The 14,378-nt window shown below is 34.3% G+C and overlaps 1 protein-coding gene, 1 long non-coding RNA gene and 1 pseudogene across 6 annotated transcripts; all 3 read left to right on the forward strand.

Annotated features, from left to right (window-relative positions):
- The first annotated feature begins 1,712 nt into the window (after nucleotides 1-1,712).
- LOC120146699 lies at nucleotides 1,713-3,525 on the forward strand (annotated as a pseudogene).
- Nucleotides 3,526-5,405: 1,880 nt separating this feature from the next.
- Nucleotides 5,406-13,642, forward strand: LOC120146747 (uracil phosphoribosyltransferase-like). 5 transcript variants are annotated; one of them, XM_039160244.1, is made up of 12 exons: nucleotides 5,406-5,593; nucleotides 5,734-5,841; nucleotides 5,931-6,009; nucleotides 6,152-6,210; nucleotides 6,351-6,428; nucleotides 6,533-6,614; nucleotides 6,722-6,770; nucleotides 6,986-7,047; nucleotides 7,308-7,375; nucleotides 7,834-7,889; nucleotides 13,427-13,474; nucleotides 13,548-13,642. In XM_039160244.1, the coding sequence occupies exons 1-12, from the start codon at nucleotides 5,474-5,476 to the stop codon at nucleotides 13,597-13,599; spliced, it is 861 nt and encodes a 286-aa protein (XP_039016175.1). In that variant the 5' UTR covers nucleotides 5,406-5,473; the 3' UTR covers nucleotides 13,600-13,642. The 5 variants fall into 5 exon arrangements, 3 of the variants coding, with proteins under 3 accessions (XP_039016175.1, XP_039016173.1, XP_039016174.1); XR_005518248.1 differs by lacking the exon at nucleotides 5,406-5,593 and adding an exon at nucleotides 8,629-8,634 and having other exon boundaries at nucleotides 5,688-5,841; nucleotides 7,834-7,933; nucleotides 13,390-13,474; XR_005518249.1 differs by lacking the exon at nucleotides 5,406-5,593 and adding an exon at nucleotides 8,629-8,634 and having other exon boundaries at nucleotides 5,688-5,841; nucleotides 7,870-7,933; nucleotides 13,390-13,474.
- On the forward strand, nucleotides 8,438-9,490 carry LOC120146748. Its single transcript, XR_005518250.1, has 4 exons — nucleotides 8,438-8,493; nucleotides 8,600-8,763; nucleotides 8,853-8,911; nucleotides 9,468-9,490. It is a non-coding gene; the product is annotated as an uncharacterized LOC120146748 (long non-coding RNA).
- Nucleotides 13,643-14,378: the final 736 nt, after the last annotated feature.

Genomic DNA, 14,378 nt, shown 5'->3' on the forward strand with positions numbered 1-14,378 from the left:
TATTTTCTAAAACTCTATGTTATGAGCTTGAGTCTATTACCTCTCGCTTGTGGTGGCAAAAAGACGATGTTAAAAAGGAGATACATTGGTGTAAATTGTCGAATTTATGCTTGCTTGAAGAAGTTTAGGGACTCGGCTTCCGGGATCTAGCGAAATTCAGTATCACTTTATTAGCAAAGCAAGATTAGAGACTCATTCCGAATCTTTCCTCTTTAGTTGCAAGGGTCCTTAAAGCTAAATACTATCCTAACTCCAATTTGAAACTCGGGTCTTGTTCATCCCAAATCTGGCGTTGTATATGGAGCACTCAAGGACTGCTTAAAATAGGTCTTAAATGGAGGGTGGGTTCTAGAACATCCATTGATATATGGAATGATTTTTGGTTGCCGGGGACCTCTCTTATCAAGATTCAATCTACTCCAAACAAACCAAGTTAGAAAGGTCACAGAGTTGATTCAACCAGGAGGGGAAAGATTAAATGAAGATTTACTTAAAGCGTTATTTTCTACTGCCGAGGTTCAAGCGATTTTAGAAATTCCTTTTGCTAGTATGGAGTGGAGAACACACAGGGACTTATACAGTGAGAAGTGGTTACAAACTATTGTTAGATTCTATAACTGTGCATCCAAATGACAAATCAGTTTTTAAAGCACTCTGGCAAACCGAAAAGCCTGAAAAAGGGAAAATACAAGTGTGGAGATTCCTCATGAACTATGTTAGAACAAAGAGTAATCTATACGCAAAGCGAATTGCTAATGATCGGTATTGTCAGAACTATAGTTCAATAATCGAAGACACTACTCATATTATTAGAGATTGCATTTTAGCTTCTAATTGTTGGTCTGTTTTGCTATTTTCCTGGCCTTCTTCAGTCTCAACCATTCCTTTTCTTGACTGGCTTAAGTGGCTTTTTGATCATGTTACAGGGGCCCGTAGAACAAAAATTTTGATCCTCATTTGGGCTCTACGGACAGCAAGGAATAAACATCATGAAGACATTAGACAAAGGTTCCAAGAAATCATTACCTTTGTTTGTCGATATTGTTATGAATGAGCTCTCCTTACAACTCGGGTGCAACAAAACCTTCCAGAACAAGAAGTTCATTGGAAAGTGAAAGTTGACGATAGCTATGTCTCCGCTAATAGAAGGGCCATAACAAGAGCCATTGTCCCGAGACGATGAGGCTTTTGTGCTATAACCATCTCGATGACTCTGCCCTTCCATTCCATCTGCTTTTGCTGTCGAAGCAACTGCCATTCTGCATGACCTTTGTCAAATTAGTATTATATCTAAAATTTGAGGATCAAATTAAAAATTAACCCCTTTTGATTAATTTTCCATATTATCAAACTAACAAGAGTTAACGTATCCGCGACAAAAATGCACCAAATAATAATATAAGTGACCAAAATTTAATAAATCGATAACCTAGATGATTGAAAGTTAACTTTTTACAATTAATGAGTAAAAGTGTATAAATATAAAAGAAAAACGATTAGTCCAGTAATTAAGCCAGAAAAATTACAGATACTAAACTGATAATTTAACTATAGGGTCAAAAGAAGGGTATAAGACGTTGACATTTACCAAACCGGGTTAAACTGAACCACGAGTTCCCGGGTCTAAAGCTAAAGAATCGTGATCCTGTGCCCGCCAGAGGTATTATAATAATCATCGAAATCGTCTAAAATTTTCAATTGCATTGCAATAAAATAGTTGCAGTTAATCACCGTCGCGGAAAAATGGATATGGAAACTGGGCATGGCCCTTTTCATTTTCAACTCAACACTGGAGCTAAGCTGCCCTCTGTTGGTTTGGGAACCTGGAAAACTTCTCCCGGTGTTGTTGGTGAAGTTGTGATTACTGCAGTCAAGGTTCTTTTATCTTCAATTATTGCTTCTTCTTCTTCTTTTTTCCAGCTTTTCATATTAATGGAGGGTTTTTTGGTGCAGGCCGGTTATCGACACATCGACTGTGCCCATATTTATGATAACCAAAAAGAGGTAAAGATTTCCCTTTTTTATGATTTACCAATTTGTTTACAGATTTAACTTGAGAATGTAGATTGGGGTTGCATTGGGGGGACTGTTTTCCTCTGGAGTGGTGAAGCGCAATGAAATCTTCATCACATCAAAGCTATGGTAAAACGCTGATTTATGTTAAAATGTTTAAGAATCTGCTTCCAATTTGTGAATTCGATTCCATTTTTTATTTCCTATAATTTGAAAAGGTGTTGCGATCATTTACCTGAAGACGTCCCCTAAGCATTGACAAGAACTCTGGAAGATCTACAACTTGACTATGTCGATCTCTATCTTGTATGTTTAGCGCTGAAGTCATCAATGAGAATCTGCTGTTTTAGCTCAATTTTCACATTGTATATTGCTTGAAATGCTCCTAAAACGTGACATTCATAACATATAGATGCATTGGCCATTTCGTACAAAGCCTGGTACGAGGGGATGGGATCCTGAAAACATGGCTCCCCCTTGTCTTCCCGAGACATGGGCTGCAATGGAGAGCTTGTATACATCCGGTAAGGCTCGAGCCATTGGAGTCAGCAACTTCTCGACTAAGAAGTTGCAGGATTTGCTGAAGTATGCCAAAGTTCCTCCTGCTGTCAATCAAGTCGAATGCCACCCTGTTTGGCAGCAGCCTGGGCTACACGAGTTGTGCAAGTCCACCGATGTTCATCTATCGGTATAAGGCGGAATTGATTTCATTTCAGTTGTGTTATTCGTGTTATATACACAGATTCTTTGCATTTGAATCTTATGAATTTGAATGTTTCTGCCGGCATTTTCCCCTCTAGGATCTCCAGGGTCTTGGATTAAAGGAGAAGTCTTGAAGGAACCAATTTTGGTTGAAATTGCTGAAAAACTTAACAAGTCTCCGGCACAAATTGCTTTGCGATGGGGTATTCATAGCGGTCACAGTGTCCTTCCGAAAAGTGTGAACGAGTCTAGGATCAAGCAAAACTTGAGCCTGTTTGATTGGTCCATACCTCCGGAGCTCTTTGTGAAAATCTCGGGCATCCATCAGGTAAACATGCCTTCATCTCATGTTTCTATTTTGCTGGAAAAAAAGAGAAAAAATTGGATCATCACATGGACAAACATGAGCGCATACTAAAGAATTCTCGATTCTCTTTTGCAGCAAAGACTCCTGCGAGGGGAATCCGCAGTACATCCAACTTGTAGTCCTTACAAGAGCCTTGAAGAACTGTGGGATGGTGAAATATGAGATGATTTAGATTCTATTATGTTTTTGCTTTACTTTCTCTAAACAGAAGACAATGCAGGGGAAAGTTCCAGTATTGATTAGTTAGCATGTGTGTTTGTATTATATTCTTCTGGAATTGTACATCTTTTTTAACTGCTTTAAGTTACTGAGTCGTGGACAAAGGGAAAAGTTGATGAAAGGAAAAAAAGGGGAAGCAACTGAGACACCAATCTCTTATGAGCTGGTTCACAGTAACAAGGCTCCAAACACAACGTTTTGAAGCACTCAACTTTGAACATTAATTTTTTTTTGGCAACTCGATCTTTTCCTCTCTTAACATTGTGATCACGTGATATTTTTTATTACTTTTTTTTTGGAAAAATATGATAAATTAGAAATTTTGAGTCATATTTTCTAAGTAAAAGTAGAGATTCGAATGATGAATTTTTTTTTATTCATATTCTACTCCATAAGACCTTTACAACAGTATTTCATATGCTCAAAACATTAAGTGATAAATGAGAAATTGATACTCAAAGTAGGATACTTATGAATTGTGTAAGGAAAATAGAAAAACTCATCCCAAGTTAATAGGATAACAAGCATGAAAAACACCACTATTTTTATAAATAGCTGCATAATGAAACATGACTATTTATTCGGATAATTTCCGAATTTATTCAAATACAACATTAATGATTTTAATTTCGGGATATATTTCAATTATTCCCAAATGTTGTATCTTGCGTAGTGATAAAAAATGTCTTGAAGAAACACTGCTGTTTTTTTATGAATAGTTGCATAATGAAACACAACACAAATAAATTTCACTAGCACGTGGATTATAATAGACGGTTTTCTAAGCCATTTCTTCTTCATTTGGAATGTCTAAGAAGGCATGTCTCCTTGTATTCAAGTATCATCGAATGAGAAGAAGATGGTAATGTGGAGGAACTCTTACATAGAAGATTCAGGAGAAACACCAGCCTACTTCTTTTGCTCATTCAACCACATGTATTTAAACTTCATCAGATAAGACAAAGTACAAAAAGAAAATGATCACTGCATTGCTCGAAACATAATCTTACTCGGTCCACTCGGAAACATAAACCAAAGCCTCTTTCTTTTTGCAGTGATCTCTTTCATGCCTTCACTCTCTTCAAAGGTGAATTCCCATCCGTAGCGAAAGGAACCACAAACACCCATCTTTCCAGAACCTTTCCACGTGGGGCCAGAATATATCACAAGACGGATAATTCCTCTCAAAATACTTGCTGACTGATCTATTTTCATTCACTCGGATGGTGAAAGGGTACATATCAGAACTACTTGATTTAGGCAACTTTTGGTTTGGTTTCATGAAGATCTGAATTGAAAAGCGAAAAGGGAGAGAAAATTTTCATTCTGCATTTGTATCAATGCGAATAGTGAAAGAAGGAACATGGTTGCATACGTTGGTAGTGGTATTAACACTATATATAGAGTTTGAGATATTTTTCGATTAAATGGACACCAAATTTATGTTCAAAATGATAAGATGTGTTCGGTGTGAAATTTTAAGAGTCACTAGACTCTGACGGTGATGGCCGACGTGCTAGCAGTAGTCTAGATTGTTCAAATTAGGAGAGGAAGAAAAAGAAAAAGAAAACATAAAAAGTCGACTTAAAACAAGTCGTATAGTTCGACATCAACATTTATCAATTCTTTAAGTACTTATAACATGTTATGTATATTAAAATCTTAATAATAAAATATATCAAAATCCTTTTAATATATATATTTTAATTATAATAGATATCTATATAAGTATTCATACAATATGACATTTTGTCTATTAATCCTCAATTTTATCATAATGTGTAACGTTTCTTTTAAAAAAAGCTATGAGCAAGTTTATTGGATTAAATTTTTTTACTAGTTTAGAATAAATATAATGTAATATGTTAAAGGAATATTAATTATTTAACAATGAATATAATGTAATATATTTGAAGCTAAGATATCACGTGAAAACAATAATTTTTAAATTATGAGATCGTTTGATTATGCGCGTTGGACTAAAACCTAAAACTCTTGAAATTAGATACCCGCCTTGAATTTAGAGAAGAAGGGCAACAGTGAGCCAAAAAAGGACAAAAAACTAGGGAGGAGTCTTATCTAGCAAAAAGCAAACGTAAAAGTCAGTTCCAGTTACACTTGAGAACATAAACATTGCCAATTTGGGTGGAGGAGATCGAAATCATCGGATGCATGGCTTGCCGTGTTAATGTTAGTCTCCGGTGTTCTGCCTCCGATACGCCGCTTTTCGTGCCCCCATCTCACTCATTCAAAAACCCTACTCTCTTTCCTCCTTTTAAACTCCACTCCAAGGTGCTTTCCTAATTTTATTCCATCTTAGTTTTCAGTCCCCGCCCTCTATTTCTAATCTTGATTTTGGTAACATGACAAAAAAAATGCGTTATTCATCAAGATCTCCACTGATATCTCCTTTTTTTCTTCTTCTTTAAAAGCTTTCTTTATTGACTTCTGGGTGGCCGCGGAGGCGACGGATGGGTTTCGTGACGGCGAATTATCACATGGCCACCGAAGAGAAGTCTATTTCAGAGGATAGGATGCTTGTCGGTTTTCTCATTTTGTTTTGTTTCTTGTTCCGTAGAAAACGACATAGTTTACTTTTTTGAGTTTGGTTTATTTTGTTTTCTTATAGGTGTTTGTGCCTCCACATCCGTTAATTAAGCATTGGATTTCGGTTTTGAGAAATGAGCAAACTCCTTGCCCCGTTTTCAGTGAGTGCTTTTCGAATTTACCTTGAATTTTGATTCCTTTTAGCTTTTAATCATCTGGGTCAGTTGCAAACTTTTATCTTATTAAGTATTTATATGATATGATAAGATCTTTATATCAGTCTTTGTTCTTTGTTGTTATCAGGAAATGCTATGGCTGAGTTGGGAAGGCTACTTATGTACGAAGCTTCAAGGGATTGGTTGGTAAGTTATTATAGCGTGAATGCATTTCCTTTCTGTTTTGGGAAAAAATCTCTTTGTTTTATCTTCATTCTACATTTTATTGGCATTTTGAATGCGTTTATCATTTGGAAGTTATATATCTTTGGGTTTTCTGCTGCCAGCCTACTGTAACAGGGGAGATTCAATCGCCAATGGCTATTGCTTCAGTTGAATTTATAGATCCAAGGGAACCTGTGGCGTTTAGTTTTCTCTCCAGGTTTTTTATTCATGATGTCTATGAATTTCATCGAGCAGAAATTTGTGTTAAGTCGGTATCTAATACCTTTTTCTTTTAGTTTCTCAGATTGTTCCAATCTTGAGAGCTGGTCTTGCTCTGGCTGAACACGCATCATCCATTTTGCCAGCTACAAAAACATATCATTTAGGTTAAGATGCTGCAAAATCGTTGTTCAAGACTAACTTTTATCCCTCACATTCTATATGCGCTCAACCAACCTAGTTGTTATGGTTTGTTGCGGTTATATGAATGTAGGGGCAAGCAGAAACGAAGACACACTTTTGCCAACTGTTTATCTAAACAAGTAAGAACTCCAGTTCTCTTGGTATTATCTGGATCTAACCCTTAGTGTTTTGAAGCATGATCTATTGGAACTATGCTTTCTAGTTGAAGTATACTATAGCATTTTAGTATGATCAGTTTGTTCTACCCTTCTACTTTGCTGCTGGCTTAATTTTTTGTTGGGTGCTAAATTTCGATTTGGGGTGTGCATGTAACATATATTAATGTTCTTTGTAGGTTGCCTGAAAAATTTCCTGAAGGATCACCAGTGTTTTTGGTAGATCCTATGTTGGCAACAGGTTCCAATCTTTGTCTCACTTCTAGAAATTTTTTTTCATGTCTATCTTGTATAACTATAAATCTATTCTGTCATTTTCCCACTTATTTCAAGATTCAAATGAAGAAAACAAAAGAAAAAATTATCATTGATTTATGTATTCGAAGTTGGGATAATATAACCATTATCGTTGTAGCATTTCATAGCAAATTATCACAAATGTGTCCATTGTGTTTTAAGTGATTGCTTTACTTCTGGTAATTTTCTTGTTAAAAATTTTAGGTGGCACAATTGTGGCTGCACTTAACCTCTTAAAGGAACGTGGAATTCAAAACAAGCAAGTGAAAGTGGTAAATAAATTGAAAGAATCCTTTCAATTTCAAGTTGAATTTACATTTTTGCAGCTCTTTGGAATACTTGATTCATGAATTATTTCAGTTGATCCACTTTGTTAAGTATTGTGTACATTGTAAATATGCATTTAGTTTATGATATCAAATTCTCGTTGATTCAGGTTGAAATGCTTAGATTTGTTTCTTCTATTCTCTTATTCTTCCGATACATAAAAGATATTGGAAGATCATGATTCTTAGACTAGCAAAAACCTTTACTCTATTCTTTTAGGTTGAGCCTCTGTTTGCATTGGAGCCTAAGTTATTAAATTGCCCACATTGCAAGCTTATATAGATTGTGAAAACTCTCGATCAGATATGATTAAATTGTTTATGTTTTTTCTATTTTTATTAGTCGTTTTCTTTATACATTTATTTATGCCACTTTACTAATGAATTGAGCTGTTGTATTATAGATATCAGCTCTGGCAGCTCCTCCAGCCCTTCAAAAGTTGAGCGAGAAATTCCCCGGGTAATTAAAGTCTGAATATAAAAATCCATTTATAGAAAATTTTGGTATTAACATTATAAATATATATACAAGTATATGAAGGTCTTATAGTATGTTAATTTATTTCATACATTAACCCAAATATTTAGTCTCTAAATATGTAATACTCTCCCTCAAGTTGGAGCATATAAATTAATCATGCTTGGCTTGCTATATAGGTAATCAATACTGACCTCATTAAGAGCCTTTGTGAAATCTTTTACAGCCCGTTTGGTTCACGGATTTCTTCATTCCTAGGAGGAATTTTTTTCCCGGATTAAGATACCCATGATTGGATAGGTCATATTCCCAAGTGAGGGTAAAAACTAAATACCAACAGTGGTTTTTTTGTTCTGTTTAACTGGGAATCCAAATACCACATCTCCCTTAGGTATTTGTTTATTCCCGTCCTGTTGGCTAAATTACCCTTCTTCCCGTTAGCTTGGTTCTAGCTGAAACAAAATTTCTTCTTCTTCGATTTGGCAAGAGTTGCGAAGATCTGTCCATTACTGCTCCAACGAACTTCTTCTGTGGTGCTCTAGCTCTATCTGCTAATCTGTTGTTAGGTTTGTCTACTTTGCTTCTGGTTCGTTCAGCGTTTGTCCTCCCCCCTCCCTCAGTTCCTTACCTTAGGGTACTTGTTCTTGTTTTCAATTAAAAAATTGAACTTTTTTTTGTTTTTTGGGTTTTAGCCGGCGCTGTCGATTGGAATGTGGGGCAGCTAGCAGTGGATTTATTAGCAGCATCAATGAAAGCTGAGAGAATTGGATACTTAGATGATCCCTTTGTGCTTCCCTGCATTGGAAACGATGCTTATACCCTATTCCTTGCGGCGACCTTGCTATTCCTCTCGAAGGTGCTCACTTTACTCCCCTTTCATATTGTTTGTTATAGTAAGCTTGGACTAATATATTAGAACTTGAGTACGTCCTTTCTGATCTTCAGCTTACGAATCGTCTTTCAGTCATCTCACTCTTCTCCAACAGCGGTCTCTGGTTGTTATGGTATTGCTTCAATTATAGTTAGAATGATTCGATTATATTTTCCTATTGCAAGTATGTTCTGCTGCCATGACCTTCTGAGACGGTTAACATTGAATACTCATCATCGATTTAAGGCCGTTTTACTACTTAAAACTGAACTAGAAGGATAACAACCATTGAATTTACTTGTAAACTGCTTGTTAATTTTTATTTGATTGTTATTAGAAAGCAACTGTGTTAACTAAATGATTAGTCAGTTCGATACAGGGAACCCCATTATAAAATTCTGAATTTATATAGTTAAGTGCCTGGATTGGTGTCCTATGCTAATGGATTCTTTTCTTTCAATACCTTCTTGAAGCAATGAATGACTACTTTTAGATCGAGTGCTGGGTCATTTCTGATTGTCCTGACTGAGGGATCACAATGCCATTTGAAATTCAATTGTGAACTAACTGTATCTTTTTGCCATTGTTAAAATTTGTCTTCCAAATAATTTTCCCCCCATCATTTTCAAGCTATACAAAAATTGAATGTAGATTGAATGATTTGATCTTTGAATGGTCATTCCAAACAGGGGCGAATGGTTGAATTTGCAAATACTTGGCAAATTTGCTGCTGCAAGTGGAAGAAGTATGTTGTTCTGCTTCTGGCTGGATTTTGGAAAGTGCCAAAAAATTGACATGTCAAGGTAGTTCATCCTGAATTTTTCTGCTGTTAGGGGCAGTAAGTCATTCCTTGGAAATATACTTCTGTTCTGGGATATAACCTTGGCAACTGGCAATGTGGTTTCAATGGCCTGCAGATACAATTCTTATTTTACAACTGCAAATGATGGAGATTGTATGTCGATCTTTTTTGATTTTGACTTTAGAATATGGTCCCAACTTTTTTGTCTAGCTTCACTAGGTATATGTGAAGCTATTGACTTGGAGAATTTTTTGTGTATATAATATAGCCAACATATATGATTAAGTTTAGAATGTCATGGTTATTATCTTTTGTAAGTCTGAACATTGTTGTTGTTTTTTATGGTTAATGTTATACTTATTTTTTGTCCTGTAAGCTAAACAAAGAACGTAAGCTTATCTCTTATCCTTCAGTTTGCACTTTTACTTAATTATGTTCCGAACACCTATTTACTTCTCAATTTTCATTTTTTATACTAGGTTGATTCTTATTCCATGTAAGCCTGGTTTAAATTGTTTTACTATAATGGGATGGCAGAGCATTCCTGGAATGGGATGAACAAGAAATAGAAGCATTATATGTGCTTTTAAAAAAGGGATTAATTGTTACATCGACAATGTTAAAAATTAAATTGGGAATGGTTGTTAATGTTCTGCTCCAAACATGGACAAAAAATTCAACAGTCAAATTTTCGAATTGTACATCAATCTTCGAGAATTTCAAATCCACTCTGCAACACCACAAACTAGAACATATTTTAAACAACAATGAAGACCACTCTAAGGGAGAATAATAATAACCTCAATCAAGAACTTCAAAATAAAATGATGAAATTATTGAATGAATAAATATAAATTTTAGCTTTTGTTCTGATTTTAAAAAAATGTTTAAATTATAAATTTAGCTTTGTAATCTTTAGGAGTAAAATGATTCATCTATTAAAATCTTCATATGCTTATTTAGTTAAATCATGATGTAAATTTAATATATTTTTAGATAATTAATGTAAAATAATATTTTTATATTAAAATAATACATGATATATTACTCTTTATTCTACCTATTTATCTTTTAAATTTTAAAAATAATTATATATAAATTTTATTAAAAGTATATAAATTTAAATAATATAAGTATATATTTTTTATGCTTTTTATTGAATATTTTAATTTAAATTTATAATTCCACTTGTTAACACATATAACACAAGGACAATTTGGTAAAAAATACATTCCAGTAATCTCATATTCCTTCAACCAAACACTGTAATCATATATTACTTCCAAACAAACCAAACACAGTAATGTAACATTCTCAGTAATCCTATTCCTGGTAATCTTACATTCTCACTGGTAATCTTACATTCCCACTGGTAATCTTACATTCCCACTGGTAATCTTATATTCCCATTGGTAATCTTACATTCCGTGAACCAAACGCACCATTAGTCCTCTACGTTTTGCATAGTCGGTAGTAATCAAATCTTGTTGGATCTTTTTGTGAATGAAATGACAATCAACCTCAAGGTGTTTTGTTCGTTTATGAAAAATTGGATTAGAAGCAATGTGAAACGTAATTTGATTATCACACCATAGTTTTTCAGGTAATGAAAACATAATTCTCACTTCATTGAGTGATATATCCAATGATTTCACCACAAACTTGACCATAGTTCTATATTCAACTTATAACTAGATCATGATACCACAATATGTTTCTTATTCTTCCATGAAATTAGGTTTCATTCCACAAAAGCACAATATCCTGAAATAAATTTCCTATCTTCGTTACATTTTGTCCAATTCCAGTCTGAAAACATTTGATCCTAATATGACCATGATTGTCATATAGGATTTTATGTTCAAAACTTTTCAAGTAATGAAGAACTTGCACTGCTGTCTTTCAATGATCGACAGTTAGTGATACATACATTAACTCAATACTCTTACCGAATTAGCAATATCATGACATGTTATGGTAAGATGATATAACTTTTCAATGGCTTACGTGGCTTTCAGGATTTGCAAATAATTCACTTTTTTTGGTCCATTGTATATTGGGAACTATTAGAGAATTTACATGGGTTAGCACTCTATTTTCTTGACTACCGTTCAAGATTGCAATTATCACCGTTTTTGTCCATTATATATTGGGAACTATTAGAGAATTAAATGGTTCAACACTAAATTTTTCTGACTGATAGTAAATCAAACACATACTTTCTTTGGGATATAAAGATTTCATTCTTACTCTTGTTAGCTTCAACCCAATAAGTCTTTTAACATTCTCAAATCTTTGGTATGAAATTAAGCACGGAGAAGACTTGAAAGATGAAATTCTTCTAGTCACGTGTACAATTTTTTTATCAAGTAGAATGACTGATTTGCTCTTGTGCTTCTTGAATTTCCCAATAGCCTAACCGAACTTTCTAACCAAGCTTGAGATTTTGCTTCAAGTCAAATAGAGATTTTTTCACACAAAAAACTAGGTCATTGCGCCCATATGCAGCCTTGAAGATCACCATTAATGAACACATTCTATGTTAGTTGATGTAAAGGTTACCAAAAGTTGTTGCAGGGAGATAATACTATGACATAAGCAATTTAGTAGTTGAAGGGAAAGTTTCATGATAATCCACTTTATAAGAACTTTTAGCAACAACGTAGCTTTCAATCGAGCCATCAGGTTGTATGTAACCATGTTCCAATAACAGGTTCATTTACCAACAAGTAACTAAGACCATGTTCTAATAGAAGATAGTTCACTAATAGATATCAATTAAAAGATAGTTACAATAGACTTGGATCAAATGATTAATGAAGGGATGTGTAAGAGTGGTGGTCCAACAGTATCGAACTAGGCTAGAACACCTCAAATGAGGTAGCCAACAATACTAAAACTAGTACCCAAATTGAGACTTAATATGTATCCAAACAGAGGACAAGAATAACCGAATCCTGTAGCCAACAATGCCAACAGGAGAAACAAGACCAATGACAAGGGTGTGGTCGGAATCAGAAGGCGACAACTGCAGAAGAAAATGACACCGGAATAACTTTTCATTTAAAAAAACCGGAAGAAGGAACCAATGACATGGGTTGGTTGAAATAAGAAGGTGAACAACGGAGGAAGAAAACAACATCGAAATACCTTTTCACGTGCTCTCACTCGTCGACGCATAAAGAAGTGGTGACCACTTATAGCAGCGTGTGTGGCTCACGTGCTGGGAATCTGTCAATCAAATTTTGTAATCTGGTCGAACGACTCACGATGGACCTCCCTGTGCTGGTGGTGTCAAACGTGGAGCCTCCAAAACTGCCCTTTTGAATTTCAACAATACCCTACACCCCAATCATCCCAGGGGGAAATAGTGATGAACAAGGAAAAAATTTCTTAAAATTTAGTTTAGGGCATTTGATACTGGTGACCACTTATAGCAGCGTGTGTGGCTCACGTGCTGGGAATCTGTCAATCAAATTTTGTAATCTGGTCGAACGACTCACGATGGACCTCCCTGTGCTGGTGGTGTCAAACGTGGAGCCTCCAAAACTGCCCTTTTGAATTTCAACAATACCCTACACCCCAATCATCCCAGGGGGAAAATAGTGATGAACAAGGAAAAAATTTCTTAAAATTTAGTTTAGGGCATTTGATACCATGTAAATTGTTAAGAATATAATACCTTCATGTATTTTATTCACCAACATTACTCGTATATATACAAGTATAAATATCTTATAACATATAGAATAATATTATACATTAAATACAATATATATTAATCTTAATATTTAGCCTATAAAATATAGCATTTAAAATTCTTTCACAAGATTTTGTGATTTTCAGGCTTCATGTGTATACTGGAATTATTGATCCTACAGTCAATGAGAAAGGGTAAGCTCTGCCTTTCCACCGGAGTTGGCTTTATTGATTGTTTATTTGATGGCTGTTGTTCCCATGCTTTCAGGTTTATAATCCCCGGACTTGGAGATGCAGGAGATCGGAGCTACGGTACATGACCCAAAATATAGAACAACGGGGGAAAATAATTATATATATGCGTACACGTTCTATAAACGTAGTTGCTCGAACTCAGGATCTCTAGAGAAGACGACACTCACCTAACCATTGATGTTATATGATATTATTTATTTCCCTTGAATAATTTCGACCTACAGGGAATGGAAAGGTGAATTTTGCTCATAATGGATAATGAACTTACAACCTATAGAAGAGAGGAAATATCATCTAAGAGTTTTTATAAACTAAATCTAAAAATATTTAAAAAACAAAAACAAAAAGTAAATACTATAGTTTTTAAATACATTTAAAAATAAATTTAAAACATGCTTAAAACAGAAAAATATTTTTATATTATATGACTTCTTCCATAAATTTTGTTTAAAAATATAAAAATTATTTAATTTAATTTTTAAAAAATAAAATATTAAACTTTTTTAAATAAAAATATTTAGTTTGAATATTTTTATTTTTATATCATTAACAATATTATGAGATAAATAAATGTTGGTGTAATCACTAACCAAATGAAGGAGATGGCTTAATGGCTTGAGCACCCATTTCTATCCTAGGATCAATGTGTAATTACACAAAATTTTGGTAATTGCCACATCATTCCTCTGTTAGATTTTAACGGAATGTGGCTTAAATGATACCAATTAAATAAATATGTGGTCATATTGATAAAATTTTAAAAATGATACTTATATTAACACTAATCTCATTATTAAATGGTCATTGAAGTAGTTTAGTCTAAAATAATAACTAATTTTCTGTG

Source organism: Hibiscus syriacus, unplaced genomic scaffold (assembly GCF_006381635.1).
Source record: "Hibiscus syriacus cultivar Baekdansim isolate YM2019G1 unplaced genomic scaffold, ASM638163v2 tig00110931_pilon, whole genome shotgun sequence".
Lineage (NCBI taxonomy): Eukaryota > Viridiplantae > Streptophyta > Magnoliopsida > Malvales > Malvaceae > Hibiscus > Hibiscus syriacus.

Excerpts from the sequence above, each read along its gene's own strand:
- LOC120146747 (XM_039160244.1), top strand. The coding sequence starts at position 5,474 with ATGGCTTGCCGTGTTAATGTTAGTCTCCGGTGTTCTGCCTCCGATACG. Across the intron at positions 6,211-6,350 it reads AAGCTTCAAGGGATTGGTTG|CCTACTGTAACAGGGGAGAT; the intron begins GTAAGTTATTAT and ends TTCTGCTGCCAG. Across the intron at positions 6,615-6,721 it reads TACAAAAACATATCATTTAG|GGGCAAGCAGAAACGAAGAC; the intron begins GTTAAGATGCTG and ends ATATGAATGTAG.